The following is a 16,203-nucleotide window of genomic DNA, read 5'->3' as shown; positions in this document are numbered from 1 at the left end:
CATGCAGGGGGAAAAGGGAGTGCACGGGCCCAAGAGCAAGGCCATGCTCATGTACTTAACATGAAGATGAAACCAGGGTTTGGCATTACATCTGAGCCAACGCAGCACATCTCACTGTTTTCAAATATCTCAGTATTCTTCTTCTGCCATTTGTCACCCAGAACTCTTTTTATGTGACTGTATTTCCCTTCACCAAAAAACGCTGCATTTCAAAGAGTCTTTTCAGTGGAGATTGGAAGCTGCACATAGCTCAGTCCCAGGCATCTACAGTGAAAAGGATCAGGAAGCAGGTGATGCGATGAACTTCTGCTTGAGACCTGAAGAGCTGCTGCTAGTTAGAGTAGACGAAGGGTAAGCCACCTGGTGACTTCTAAATGATTTGGGCTACAGCTTCCATCAACCCCAAAATGTCTGGAGGGCACCAGATTGCCTGTTCCAGACAACACTGGGTTACATGGACAAATAATCTGATCTTGGGTTGCCTGGTCTGGAACATCCCAGGCCCTGAGATTTCAGGGCCCAAACCTAGGAATGGCCCTGATGATGTCATGGGGGCAGCCACCAGTGATGTCATGGGGCAGGCCCTGGTGATGTCACAGGGGTCGGTCCCTAGTGATGGCATTAAGCCTGATACATTAAGCATCAACCACAGTTGCTCAGAGCATGTAATCCAAATAAAAAACATAAAGTCTAACAAATGAGAAAATATTTCTCTGGTTGGAAATTAAGATAGAAATCTCAGCTAAAAGGGGATGTTTGCAGGTCCAGCTAAAATGAGGGGATCATTCTTTTTCATCTGTTTACAAAGCCTGTGTAGGGAACATTTAATCTAGCCTATTTGCTTCTGGCTTCTGAGGGTTTAAGTGATCTCAGTCACCAGAAGGCCATTGTAGGAAGAGGGGAGCCTAAACCCCCTAGAACTCAATGGGACTTACTTCTGAGTAGGTAAGGTTAGAATTCTGCTGTTGTTGGTAAGGCCTGACTAGTGGCAATTATCCATAGTCCACTGAGGCTTCTTGTGTTGATCATTCGCTATTCAAAGAAATCCAACTATTCTTTTCACAGGATACCTCAATTCAGACTGTAATATAGCTAGCTACACTGCAACATTGCGTCCAACTGTATCAGTAAGGAAACCCAGCCTAAACACATTTGTTACACATATGTAGCAATCACAACAGAAATTGTAGGATATTTGCCCACATACTACATCCTAGAGCATTGGGATTTTTACATTTTACACCCAGTCATGTGAAATGCTGTTCTTCTGCTGACATCTGCACAGTGGTACCTGTGTGATGCTGAGATGAGTCCATAGTGAGCTGCTCCTTTCTGGGTTTTTTGCATCCTTTCTGTTGACAGCACAATCACAAGTACAAACTTAGTTCTAGCATTAAGGTAAAGGTAGGAAAAGGGGAGAGAGAAGGAGAACCAACAGGTCCAGGGGAACAGAATTCGTTTTTTTCCTTTACAAACGCATCTCTTAAAAACAAAAGTGGGTTACATCACCATCAAAGAAATCAGATACTGAGATTTCAGCAGGCATTATGACACACTTCCAAAGGCATCTTTACAGCCAGAATGGCTAGAACCTTTTTTTAAAAGAAAAGCTCAGATTCTCAGTTGGCTGAACTCTGGGCCGAGCAGTATCTCATTCTGCACTTCTTGCTATAACAGAAACAGGTCAGATCACCAATCCAATTGCTCATCCCCACCAGAGTAAAGCAGGAGAACTTAGATAAGTGTGGACTTACCAACTTCCCATTGATTTACTGTGTCTACGTAGTTGGGAGGAGTAACTGGATTTAGGCCATTATCTCCCTTTCAAAACAGAAGCAAATAATAGAATAAGGATGTTTTCCCAATGTACAGATAGCATCACTACCAGAGCAGTAATGAGCAGGGTGCTATACTTGTTTTTAGCAATTCAGCTGCTATTATGGGGTAAGGAATTGTGTAGATTTTAAATACTATTGACACTGACACAACAGGCAACAAATATCCTTGCTATGTCTGTTTACTCAGAAGGAAGTCCCACTGAATTCAATGGGTTTACTCCCATGTAAGTGTGTGTAGCATTGCAGCCTTCATCTTACTTCTCATCCCTGGTATGTATGTGTAAAGTAAAAATGCAGAACCATCTGTTTCCAGCAGTGCCAACCACATGCCTGGATATTTCCGCCCCATTGTTTATTTATTGTATATTTATTATTATTTTATATGCCACCTTTCCGCCAAAAGATGGTACTCATTATGGCTGATAATGAAATACAGATTAAAAATGAAATATTAATTAAAACAAAACATAAAAGCAAATACATCATAAACAATAAAAAAGCAATAAAAAATAAACAGCAGCCAACCAATTTAAAAAAAACCTTCAGCAACAGACCAGCTTATATGGCAAAGGACTGAATTAAAGCATATTTGCGTGCTGGACAACTTTTCTGTTTCTCCACTTCTATCAATGTGGGGCCTAACTAAACATCACATGCAAAGGTGGATGATAAAAACCCTTTTTATTATGTCTAATTTTTACAAGCTTGCAAAGGGAAATGGTATCTATCAAAAGACTATTGCCACATATTATTCTGCATTTCAAGGGAGCTAGCAAACAACTGCATTTAAGCTGCAATCTTATACACACTTCCTTGTGTATAATCGACTCATTGGGGCTTACTTCTGAATAGACATGTAAAGCACAGATTAGAAGCCGAGCAAAAAAGTTCTAGTACCTTCTCTCAGTCTACCACTTCATTCTGCCCAGTAGCTCCATACGGTAAGGAGTTTTTAAATTATTACTGTTATTATTATTTGAGGTGGTGCTGTGCTGCCTGTGCAAAAACGGCTGTACCACATTCTCCACCCCCCCTGTCCTTCTCCCAAAAGTGATCTATCTCGCCCACTGATCTGAGAAATCCAGCCTTCCTGCTTCCTAGCTCACTTTTACCTCACCTTCTCCTCCTCCACCACCCATTGCCGAGTGGACTCTTCCCAGCTTGCCTGCAGCCACTGCCTATGAAACTCTCCTGCCTCCCTCAGAAACTGGCTCTGGAGGCCACCATCTTTGCTCGGGCAGGGAAGCCGTACTCGGTGCAATCGCAGCTGCCACTGTCCAGCATGTCATGGGACAAGCTCAGCTGATTTGATCAGCGAGTGGGCAGGCAGGAGTAAGCCCCCCAAACAAGTAAGGGAGTGGCTAGCCAAATGGGTAGGATAGGCAGGAGGGTGGCCGGCAGCTCCAAGGGGGCAGAATAAAAGCAGGGCCAACAGCTGGCACACTCACTCCCTCTCTTGCTGGTTCGCCATCAGCTGGCCAGAGAACAGTGTAAAATAAAGGAGAGGGGAACCCCCCGCAGCTGGTGGAGAGTTCTCCCTCGGAGATTCCCCCACCAGGCCCGATTCCAGGTGAGGCCCGAAGACCTGGCAACCTTAGTCTGGTCTTGTACAGGTCAGCTTCCTATGATTACCAGAGGACGATGACATTCAAAGCCACACACTTAACCAGAAGACATAGGAGTGCAAAAATAAGTTGACTGATTTATCTCTGCTTGATAATTACTTTCTCAACTTCCCCATTTTCCAAGAAGTGGAATATTTGCTAATTTTCCTTCCACGAATGAGTCTTGCTCAGTTATTAAAACAACAGCAACAACACAGACACTGTGGGTTGGGGAGAGACATTTCCCTATTTCCCAATAATGCTTACGTTATCACAGTGCTAAATGTTATATGGTCATGGCAGTTTTACAGAACTAAACGTATATGCATTTTTAAAGAAAATATACATTTTGTTCTGTTTAATTGTGCACCAATTTGTATACCTTGGTAGAAGGGTGGCACAGAAATATGTAGTCATTGTTTTGATTGGTTTAAGGTACAAGGCTGGCTGGGGAATGCTGGGAGTTGTAGGCCTTTTCTCTGTCTAAACACACGTAGGATTGCGCCCTAAAGCATTCATCGTTAATTGGTGGAAGGCAGTTTTAATTGATGGGTCAATAAGTGAAGGGAGACTTATTTGCTTTTTTGTCAGGTTAGTTTGGTGCCGGAAAACAGAAAGAAAAAGAAATGAAAGAGGCCATCCATTTAAATAATGAGCAGTAACTTTTGCTAAACCATAAGTTATCTTACATTTTCATCGATATCTCAAAAAGGAACCTATATTGAGGTTTGGATTATAGTCAGTCTAAGGGAGCAATCCTATAGCCACTAGACATCCATAGGATTTTTCAGTTTCTGGGCACCGGAGCCAGGGCTCTGAATGCGGTTCCCAGAAACTGCACTCCTGCCCCCTCCCCAGGCCCCTCATAGCCGGCGCAGTTCTCTCCACACCAGCTATGTCTCTGCACTCAGAAATGGAGTGTGGGGACAGGGAAAAGAGGGTGGTCCCGGGAAGAGCAGGGAGGGGAGGAGACTGCAGAAGCCACGTTATGCAGCCTCCTTCCATTCCTCTCCCCAAAGCCACGACTGGCCATCTATCCGAAAATGCAGGGTGGCCAGAGCATGGAGGTGAGGATTGCCTTCATGTTATGGCCACCCTGCATTGGATACTTGGCAGCCTCCAACTTCGGAGGTTGCAGACTACTCAACAGGATTGCATCCAAATTCAAATAAATTTTCATAATTTGTTAAAAAGCAGATTACTGACAAATCAAAAATCTTTAATTGCTTGAAACCCCAAAATAATAAGCAACAATAACCATTGAAACACAATTGGTTGGCACTCACATGGAGACACCATTGCTACAGATTTCGGCAGTAACCCAAACGAGAACATTGTCCCCTCCGTGAATCACAGACACTTTTCAGGGCTCTGTTAACTATGAACCCACCAAACTAGTATCTCCTCCAAACGATACACCCGAGTTTTGTGCCAGGTTTGTGCTCTTTTGTGCCACAAATCTCAAGTTTTGTGCTGCCACCAAAAGCATGAAAATGACAAACGCTTGGTGTGGCATGGTGAATACTAAAAAATCTGCATTCTCATATCACCTCTGGACCTTTACAAATCCCAAGTTGTGGGTTATAACCCAAGAAAACTCATGGTAATTTATTAAAATACCTGAACAACTAAAACAGTTATTTTGAAAGATGAAATTCTTCCCTTATTCATGAGAGAGAAAGCCCCATTGAACTCAGCAAGTCTTTGATCCATCAGTACACAGTTGTGGGTGGTGGCACAAATCTGCACAAAACTAGCACAAAACCTTGGCATACGTTCAGAAGCAATAGGAGAATGTGGATTTTTTGTCTTCACCAGGCCCTGTCTAAAGGTCATTTTCACACTTTTGGTGGAGGCACAAAATTTGAGATTTGTGGCACAAAACGTTGACATAGGTTCAGAAATTCAGGTGTTCCCATGGTGAAGTTTAGTAGGAAATATTCATTGTAAGAATTTCTGCAGACATTTTTATAACCCCCTGAAGAAGGCCCTAAAATTAGGGATGGCAGAGAATTCCGCCATGGATTCCAGTGAAGCTGGATTCTAAAGAATCCGTGGTGGAACAGCCTCCTGCCCCCCCCCCCGGCACTTACCTGGGGCAACTTACCCGGCACTTACCTGGATGGCACTTACCTGGGGCAGATGCGGCAGATTTGGCGGCGGCGGCAGTGGTTCCAGCGGCGGCGGCTCCAGCGGCTGGTCTCCTGGCCGGCCGCAGCCAGGCTGCTGCGGCCGCCATTGCCGTCCTTGCAGCTGTGATAGGCTACACAAGAATTTACGTAGCCTATCACAGCTAACCCCCCCCAAAAAACCAGCGTATGCAAATGGCGGCGGCTACGGCCGCCGCCATTTGTGTTCCCTATTTTTCACCATTCTAGCCTACGTAAATATTTACGTAGGCTATTACGGTGAAAAAAAGGGGAACATAAATAGCGTAGTGGGCTGCCGTAGCGTAGTGGGTTGCCGCTGGAACGGCGAAAAATAGGGAACACAAATGGCGGCCGCCATAGCCACCGCCATTTGCGTACGCTGGGTTTTTTTGCGGGGGGGGGAGCTTAGCCGTGATAGGCTACATAAATTCTTACATAGCCTATCATGGCAGCCTGGCTGGACGCTACGGCGGCCGCCATTTGCGTCCGCACCAGCCTGTCCGCGGCCGGAAATCCGGCTGCGGACAGCCTTGGCTGGCTGCTCTGCGGAGCCACCGCAGAGCGGAGCCAGCCGGGCAGGATTCCGGGGGGGAGGACCGGATTGCCTCTCCTCCGTCGAGGATTCCGGGGGGAGGAACAGAGTGCCTCCCCCCCCACCGCGAATCACATCCGCGAACAGGTGATTTTCGTACATCCCTACCTAAAATACAAAAAGACTGAAATGCATTGGGCTTTTTAACAAATAAAATCTTTGTTTTAGCATCCTGAGACACTTCTATTCGTGAGTCTGTTTTGGATGATCTTCCACTTTTGTACCTTTGTTTTTTCACTCTCATGTAGAGTTTGCAACATTTTAATTGTCACAGAGACAAGGGAAACCATGGTTCTTTTCTCCCAGTGAATTGATGTTCTTTCCTCAGACATAATTTTACACTCTTGTTAACAGTGGCAAAGCCAAAAGATGTGGGTAGCTTAAACTTGCAACAATACCAGTGGACAACAGCTAGAATGCAGGTGGCAGAAAACCCATGCTAAATGTAACTGAATGCAGCTTTGAGCCGATTATCAAGTCTATTCTGTGGTGGCGACAGTTCATTGCACCTTCATAGGGTCACCCAGTAGAGCTTTTCCAGTTGGTAAAGGGCCTTGTGCAATTTGGCCTGGAGAGATAATTGTTCCCACCCTCAGTAGCACGCTGTAACAAGTTTGCACAACACTTTGAAGGTAAAGTTGCTCACATCCGTCATGACTTGGATTCCACAGTTAGTGCAATCTCAATAGTGGAGGTGTCCAGAACCCCATCTAGTCCAGTTGTCTTGGATGAGTTTCAGTTGCTGAGGCATGAGGATGTGGACAGGGTCCTTGGTCACGTCTGGCCAACCACTTGTACACTTGGCTTATTACATCTAGTAGGGAGGGGATGACTGGCTGGGTCCAGGAGGTTGTAAATTTGTCTTTCAGAGAGTGGGGTGGTACCAGCCACTTTAAAAGAAAGAAGCAGTAATTGGGAGACTCCTTAAGAAACCTAACCTGGACCCAAAAGATGAAACAATTATAGGGTTGCTAACATCCTATTCCTGGGCAAGATGCTCAAGTGAATGGATGCTGATCAACTCTAGGCTGTCTTGGATTAAACTCGTTTTTACCTCCATTTCAATCTGTTTTCAGGCCTGGATTTGGAATGGAAACTGCCTTGGTCACCCTGTGAGATTACCTGTGCCAGGAAAATGACAGGGGGAGTGCAAGCCTGTTGTTCTTTTGGACTGGGAGAGGTTATCTTGGGATGTGGGCTGAAGTGTCACCAATATTCAGTAGACACCCAGCTCTGCCTCTCCTTTTCATCAAATAAAGGTGAGGTAATTGATGTTCTCAACCAGTTTGGGGAGGGCAATGGACTAGATGATGGCCAATAAACTGAGACTCAGTCCAGACATACTTGTTGTGCGTGGTTCATCTGTCCATTTAAGTGGCATTCAGTTTTCTCTGGAGGGGGTTACAGTCCCCCTAGAGAAGCAGGCTCAGAAGAAGGAATGTCTCCTCCCATACTTACCTACCCAGACATTAAGATCATCCCTCCTCCAGGTGCCCCCGCGAAACGGAGCAAGGCAAGTGGCTACAAGAATGAGGGCCTTTTCAGTGGGGGCACCCCATTTGTGGAATGCTCTCCCCAGAGAGGCTCACCTCGCACCTATGTTATGGTCTTTCCAGCACCGAGATCTTTTTATTCTTCCAGGCATTTTAAGGACTGCTGTTATATACTGCTGTTTTTATTTTAATATTTGTACTGTAATATTTTAATGTATTGTTCAGCCAGAGAACTCCGGTTACTGGGTGGTTTAAAAGTACAGACTCTAAACTAATAATAAATTACAAAAAATAATCTGCATATAAAGTCATTTTATACTTTAACCTACTCATGCACAAAGCTGACAATATTAAGATGTAGGGCTGCAGATGTAGTATTTTTGTATGGGTCCTGTGTGCAACTACTCACGTGATTGCATGAGAAGTTGCAAACCATATACCAGAGTAAGAAAACAAATGGCTTCTAATAGGTCAGTGTTTGTGCAAGAGACTAAAAGCTGATGTACCTTTTCTTGTGTTTGTTAAAAAGTCATGCAGCCATGAGAGGGTTAATGCTAACGTAATCTCTTGAGTTAAAATACATTATGTGAGAGTTTTCTGTATTATGTTTAAATGGTCACTGCTGTTGAGTGGCCTTAGATGGTAGAATTTTAACATGTTCATATGTGAAGGTTGTATGAAATTTTAAAATATAGGAAAAGGGTGTTATCTGTAACACAGCGTTTCTAATGTAAATGTTAGTTTAATTTATAATTTATAAATTATTAATTTATATTAATTAATTTATAGCTCCTGAGGAAACCTTCTGAAACACGTCAAGCATAATATTGTTTTCGTGAGCACCAGAGCTCGTCTCCCCCCTTTTTCAACATTATTTACAGTGCTCTGTCCCTCTTCACCCCCTCCTCAGACCACATACCAGGCAGGGGGTGGGTTCAGCACGTTCTGTGTGATTGTGACAGATCTGGGTTTACACACAAACCATTACCTCTAGTTTGGCCCTCAGACACTATGTAGGAGCTGGACAGAAGATTGTTTGTGTGAGATGAGTGGAAATCTTAGGGCCATAAGGCTAAAGCAGCCAAGAGTGCTCCTGTAGTTCAGCATTGGTGTTTCCAGACTGCACTTTTCTCTTACAGGTACTCCAGTACCTGTAATACAATATACTGTCCCCTTGCTGTAGTAGTCTTGCAACCAGGGGGCATGTGCATTCCACTTCCAGAGAGGAATGAGCGCACACAGTCGCTTTTCCCTTTAATGGGGTGGTTAACAAGGTCAAATAAGGGTGTGAAACCCTGTAGGACAGTAAGGCTGCAATCCTATCCAGATAGGAAAACAAGATATCCCACAGCTGTCTAGCCGTTGTCTAGCAGCCATAGGATTGCTCCCTCCATGACTAAGGCAAAGGCAATTTGGAGGGGAGAAGCAATGGTGAGAAAAAGGGCAGGAACTCTCCACCTTAAAAACAAAAACCAAAGATAGCCATGCTGGTTCATGAAAAAAAAATCCAATATCCAAAGTTGGGCAACACTTTTATTAGGACCAACCAAAATTCCATAAAAATGTACCAGCTTCCATGTTCTCTGGAACTCTTCATCAGGCTAGGTGGTACAAAAAGCAGGGAATGGGGAAGAAAGAGAAAAGCCCCCCAAATAGGTCAGATGTTGTGGCTATGAGGTCTGCAGTCTCAGGAGATTTGCATTCTGAGTTTAGTTCAGAATCATTACTTTCTGGGACTGCTGTTACGTTTTTTAACAGGGCTTTTTTTACTAGTATATATGTGTACGGTCGTGTGCTTCTGTCCGCAGTGGCAGCATAATAATGTTACTATTGGACCTCATACTGGGCCTTACTGTGGTCTGACCCTTAAATTGTGAAACACAGGACGCAATCCGATGCATAATGCTGAGAGTTGTAGGGCGTTCTTCTGTCTAAACATGCATAGGATTGTACCCTTAAGTACTCAAGCCTCAGCATGCTAATTTCAAAGCAAGTTCTGTTGAAACAGCAGTAACAGGTACCTTCTAATAAGTAAATATATTTGGGTTGAGTATGTAGGTCTAAAGTGCAAGTACGAAGCATAAACACAAATCCCACAGGTGCAGGAGACAAAATGAATCCCATTCCATCCAACAGGGTAAATCCCTTTGTGTTTCGAGCAACTGCCTCCTTATTAGGGGGCCTGTACCCATCGCAGCCCTTTCTTAGCCGTCGAGCTGAAAAGGAGCCACTGACTTACCGGCTGGTATAATGGGTGGTCGCTGACCAAGGAGGTGGGAGGGCCGCGGCCCCCATCACTTGCAGCACTGCAGGGCAAAGAGGCCCCTCGGGAGACCCCCTCCCCCGCCGCGCCCCGCCTTCTCGTGAAGGAGGGGAAGCGCCAGCGTGTCTGCCTGGGTCACTACCGAAGAGGCCCCGTTCGCGCTGCCCCCCACCTTCTGCTGCGCCCGCCCCCGGAGCCGCCCGGGCATTGGCCGAGAACTCCCGCTCCTCCCCTCCGCGGGCTTCCGCGCTCTGCCGGCGGGCCCGGCCCGACGGGTTGGGTTTGCCAGCGGCGGCACCGTCCGGCCGCCCCCGGCCGCCCCCGCCGCCCACGGCCCCGGGCCGGCTCCGCGGCGATAAGAGGCCGCGGGAGGGATGGAGCCGCTCAGAGCGCGCCGCAGCCGACGGTCCCAGCATGAGCCCGCGTGCGAGCCTCGGTGTGAGCGCCCTGCTGGTCTTCCTGCTGCTGGCCGGGGGCGCCTCGCGGAGCCAAGGTAAGGCGGCCCCGCGGTGGACGGCGCAGGCCAAGCGAAGAGGCGCGGCGCTCCCTCGCGTCCCTTGTGCGGGTGGCCGCGCGGCTTCTGAGGAGAGGCGCGGGGGTCCCGCCCCTTCTGCCGTGGGCTGCTCAGCGACGTTGACCGGGCAGTCGGGTCCTCGCCGGACGCGCGGATGGGCCGAGTGGGCCGGTGCCCCCGCTTTTACGCTCGTTCAGCGGGCAGCGTGAGCCGAGCCTACCCGCGTGCAACGGGACGCGGGTAGGTTCTGTTCACACATGCGTGGAGGCGCGCGGGGGGGGCGTGATTCTACTCCCCCGTCCCCTCGCGGCGCGCCCGCTCCGTGGATGTGTGAGGACGGAGAGTGTGGGATCTTCCCCGGGGCTGCCCGTGACGGGACATTCCGAGTAATTTCAGTTTTCTTTCAAAGTGCCGTGCAGAAAAGTTAGTTGTGATAAAAGCTGGGCAGTATCCCCGGGAGGCGGGTCTCCAAGGCACTAGAAACTGGGCAGCTAATCTCTTACTATGGGACGCGAGGTGGCTATAGTGGGCACTTCAGAGCAATAACAGCTGAACTTCCTAATTGCCTAACTTTGATTGGATGGCGTTTATAGTATTCGGAGCACTTAATTTTGAACTCCAGTCTGAGGTTCACGTTACCGGATGGTAAACCTGGTAACTGCTGTGGGCAAAATTTTCTGAGCAGGTGGTGTCCCAGCTGCAGAGCTGGCCAACCCCAGGATGCTCTTCAGGGAACAGCTCTGTCGCCCAAAATCGCCGTGTGCTGAACTTGATGGAGCTCTTCTGTGGGGCGCTCAGTTTCTACAGTTGTGCATTTATCTTTCTGGTGCTTTTTGCAGAACCAGAACTGGTGTTGGTCATACATGTACAGAACTTAGCACACTCCTGGATACTAAATAAAACAAGTATATATTATACCACTATTTGTGTGTTGAGTGCAGGGAATGGGTCAGGCATTAATGTCAAAAATGCAAGGTCCTAACTTCAAGCCTCAGCGGAAACATCAGAACTCTAGCTTCTACTTTTAACTGTGTGCAGCGCTGGAAAAAATGCTTTTAAAGAAAAGAAATGTAAATATACAGTTTAAGCCTACACCAATGTAATACAACATTTACAACTAAATGTTAAATATATATGCAACAAGTTACAGTGAATAATAAAATTATATCTTCTTAGCAATACTATCTACATATTTATCACCAACCAATATACTGTTTTTAAATTATCCTTATTTGAACCAAATTAGTCCATATCAAACAATTTGTATTGATTGATATCCATATTTATCTTTCATAAGTTGGAGAAATGGTACCAAATTATTATACAAATTTCTTAGCTTTTTGTTCCCATCTCTCAGTATAATATATTATTCAATAATCTTTAACAACTTCACAATATTCCATATTTTAAGTAATGATAATTTCACTGGCGGTGCCTGTTTTTTTTCCTCCACAGAGTAGCTATAGTAATTTTTGCCACAGTTGAAAGATTCTAGGCGGATTCATAATGTGTGCCGTTAACACATTCTTTAACGTAACCAAGTAGCATTAAAAGAGGGCTTAAAGGTACTGTGTAGTCAAAAACTCATTCAATTGTATAATCAACCTTTTTTGCAAAATAGCACAGACAGTTTCACCAAATACAATAAAACCTGCATTTAATTGAGCACACCTGCAACACTGGTCTGTTCCTTGTTCATAGAACCTATTTAACCTTGCTGGTGTTAAATACCATTGGTGCACTATTTTATAATGTTTCTCTCTAAAATACAGGAGATATGAGAACATAAGGAATTCACTTGGCGCAGGCTTAACGATGCACTTTCACTAACTTGCTTGGTCCGGAAATGAGCCCTGGGGTAGAAATAAGTTCCTGGGCAGAGACCTGGCTCAAATTCAGTCATAGAAATGGGACTGTAGCCTTTTCTCAAGGGCCAATATTTTGCCATTTTGAAGGCTAAAATGTACTCTTAGGGTGCAATCCTATGGATGTTTAGACAGAAAAAAGTCCTACAATTCCCAGCATTCGCCAGCCAGCAGGGTTGCTGGGAGCTGTAAGAATGCTGGGAGCTGTAAGACTTTTTTTTCTGTCTAAACATGAATAGGATTGTGTCTTGAAAGATCAGACCTGGTACACTCTCAGTTCTGTTGAGGATAGTGATGTCACACATTAGGCCTTGGGGAAATGTATTCTGCAGCCTCAAGCCTAACCAGTTTAGGCACTGTGTTGTTATTAATGCAGACTGTCTTCATATTTGGTAGGAATGTAAAGTGGTTAAGAATTTATCAAAGTGAGAGACATGGTGCATGCAATGGCAGGAGGAATCGTCTTGACTGTCCAAAAGTTTTTACCAAATTCTTCGGGAAGGTCCATTAAGAAAGGAAACAAGCTTTTGGTTAACAACATCATAGTCAGAGCTTGGATGCCAGTAGGGAAACAATCAAAGAACTGAAGAATCCCAACACTAGAGCAGTATTGTTGGAAGGTTTGGTCTGTAATTATTTTTAAATTAACAGCGATCTTGAAGGCACACAACAGACAGGAGAAGGTCTCAGTAGCGGTTAAACACTGAGAGGGAGTTGTCATGCATTGGAACACTACATATCCAAAGGAAAAGTGCACCTGGAAAACAGGGGAATGCTGAACCACTGCTGATTTGATAGAAGTATTTATTGTAATGTGCCCTCTTATGTGGACTTAAGCTATGAGGGCAATCTTTTGTACTTTTGCAGTTAAATAAAAAGCATTTATGACCTGGGAGTGGTGGTGGTAGTGGAATCAAATCTTCAGTGTGGTTGCACCATGCATAGTTACTTGGGGGTAACCCCTACTGAACACAGTGAGGCTTGCTTCTGAATGAATATGCATAGGGTCGCACTGTAAGTCTCTCCTTTCTCCTCCCCAGCTGACCCCATGACCGGGGAGCTGCGCTGCCAATGCATTGATACGGAGAGCAGAATGATCCCACGGAGGCAGATTGTGTCTGTCCAACTCATCCTTGAGGGACCTCACTGTGCCACTCCTGAAGTCATGTAAGTGTCCTGAACCCGCCCAGCTCCTTTCTTGCCACCTTGAGTTATGTGAAAGCCCCACACTCATCCAGCTATTTTCTTTGCCCTCCCTGGTCTTACAGAGCCACCATGAAAAATGGGGATGAAGTCTGCCTGGATCCCAGAGCAAATTCGGTCAAATGGATACTCAACAAGATGCTTGGAAACAGGTACTTTTTAAAAAGTGTTTTGAGGGGTGCTGCATAGGAACAGCAGTTTCTAATATCACAGGCTGCAGTTCTGTGCAGTTAAATCTTACTAAAGTGAATGAGATTTAAGCAGACAGGATAGAGGATTTTAGCCATGTTTTCTGTTTCAAATAATGTCTGCTTCTATTCTGTTGCACTGTGTTAATTAACATAGCACTTAATTATTTTATTAATACCATCAGTAGGTAATATAAAATGTGAACTGCCAGGAATTAATAGCAAAACAGCTTCTAGAGACCCCAAGAGATCAATTCACAATGAATGCATCAGTCTCTTTAATTAGGGGCAGACAACATGCAGCTCATGGAGTCCACCTCTGGGTGGGACCATGAAACGCGTAGGAGAGAAACTCAGATGTTGATGAGGCAATAAATAACCATTTGCAGCCTCAGGCATTGCAGTGTCTCAAGTTTTCCTTTGTGTATGTGTTGTGTTGTCTGACTTCTACAGAAATACCATCAAGCTGTGAAGGAAGGTTTGGAAATGGATGTGGAGCTGTAGAGGAAGAAGCTACGTACGTGAGAGAGAGAGAGAGGGAACAAGAGAGAGAAGTAATTGTGAAGCCTGTGGGCTGGAAATCTAGAAGTGAATTCTGCTTTTGATTATCTTAAAAACAGCTCTTCAACTACAGATCTACTACTTTCCACTCATATTGTTTATTGAAGTTCATTTGTTTTTTTATATATTATTGCTACCTCTGTATGTGATCAATTCAATATGCTAGTTGTCACTATTATGTAGTCTGTGAAACCAAAGGACATTGAATGTACCATGGAATGCCTTTTGCGTGTGTGTTACTGTTAATATTTTGTGAACCACTCTGAGCAATATTTATTTTTACAATGGAAGAGTAGGATATAAATACTTGAAGAGTGCACTCCTATCATCTATGCTTCCTGGAGAGCATAGGATTTTTTGAAATCCCCACCCCTGAAGCCTCAGACACTGCCATGGTTTCAGGACAGGGACTCCAAAGTTCACCCCCTTCCCCCATCCACTCACACAGAAAGAGGTTGCAAAAACATCCTTGGAGGACCATGGACAGGTCAGAAAGGGGGCATTCCCAGGGGAGGGGAAAGGAGAGGTGGGGTTACAATAAATCCTACAGCCTCTCCCGGCCAGCCCTGCTGTTGGCAGGCAGGGTGCCCCCTCTAGCCAGGCTCAGAGGTCCATCTAGTGGAAAAAGAAAAGGATGGAGAGGTGAAAATTGTCTCTGTCACTCTCCCCCCCCCCCCCCCGCATTGGATACTCTGAAGCCTCTGAGTTCAGAGGCTTCCTTTCACCAGGAGTGCAACCCATAGGATTGCGCCCTTAGTAAATAAATGCCAAGGAGAACAATCCAGCAGGAAGTTCTCCTGTGTGATCCCCACTGCAAATACTAGAAGCGGTTGTGTGGGTCCTGTTCACTCCATTGGGGCATGTGCAGGAGAACTTCTTGATCGATTATGCCCAACTTCTTGATCAGTTATGCCCTTTGTGAAGATGCTAGTAGGTTAAAGGATTGAGTCAACAGTTAGTGCTGGTCAAGGGACATACCTGCATCCCGAGCAGAAGGCCGCTGAAGGGAGCAACTAGAGGCTGGGGCGCAGTAGGCAAAGGCTCCGCTGGCTAGGCCTGAGCAGACAGCTGTCCTCCTGTTACTGTGTAGCTGCCTGATTGCCTGAACTGAAATGTCTGCTGCTGAGGCTATAACTCCAAGGTCTGCTGCGTTTCATAGATATACGCTATAAAGTGTTGGAGAAGTTTTCCTGTGCAAGCCTATTCTGCAGGGACGGGAGCTGCAGAATAGCACTGCCATGTTACGTTTACAGTTCACTGGTGTCATTATTGACAGCCGGGCTGTGAGTTTATAGAACAAATATTTACTTTGCTCAATGGGTGTATTAAACTGGGAAGTCTACTTAGCTGCTATTTATATTGATGCTTTAAGAACAGCAGTGTTCTAAATCCGCTCAGATATATTTTTTATCTTCATTGTATGGCACGCTTTCATGATTCTTAGACAACAAGCACTTTTGTGGATGCTTTTGGATTAGGAAAAAAATCATCTGTTTAACAGTATAAACAAAAATAAAATATTTTTCTAACATTAGTACATTGAGCTATGTTTGTCTTTGGGGGTGGTTGATTTCTGGTGACTGATTTAGAAATGCTGAATATGCAAGTTAATTGCAAACATACTTTTATTTTTCAGCTTATATGCTGCCTTTTGGCCCAAGTGGACCCTCAAGGTAGCATTTGATTATATCAAAGACAAGTTAAAATGAACTTTAAACAGAAGCTGCCGTCAGTATAAAATAATGGGATAAAAATGCTGGCAGCACAGCAGGAGAAGTGGCACAAAACACACCCGCAGCCGAAACAGCCTGTTAGCCCAGGCTAATCTTCATGCAAATCTTCACTATTTTCTTTGAAGTCTGGAGTGGGGTGGGGTGGGGGGGCCGGGATAGATTACTTCATGCAGCAGCGTGATTGGTTTTATAATGCAAC

General features: G+C 45.2%; 1 protein-coding gene across 1 annotated transcript; it reads left to right on the top strand.

The window, feature by feature from the left end:
• The first annotated feature begins 10,144 nt into the window (after window positions 1-10,144).
• Window positions 10,145-15,806, top strand: LOC146344473 (growth-regulated protein homolog alpha-like). The gene is made up of 4 exons (XM_084860375.1): window positions 10,145-10,433; window positions 13,360-13,486; window positions 13,588-13,674; window positions 14,164-15,806. The coding sequence occupies exons 1-4, from the start codon at window positions 10,355-10,357 to the stop codon at window positions 14,180-14,182; spliced, it is 312 nt and encodes a 103-aa protein (XP_084716501.1). The 5' UTR covers window positions 10,145-10,354; the 3' UTR covers window positions 14,183-15,806.
• The last annotated feature ends 397 nt before the right edge of the window (window positions 15,807-16,203 follow it).

This window comes from Heloderma suspectum, chromosome 5 (genome assembly GCF_057233095.1).
Source record: "Heloderma suspectum isolate Gila_16-S chromosome 5, 16-S_ref, whole genome shotgun sequence".
In the NCBI taxonomy this organism is placed as follows: domain Eukaryota; kingdom Metazoa; phylum Chordata; class Lepidosauria; order Squamata; family Helodermatidae; genus Heloderma; species Heloderma suspectum.
Note: the sequence above shows the minus strand (reverse complement) of the source record. Positions and strands in the feature narration are given on the sequence as shown.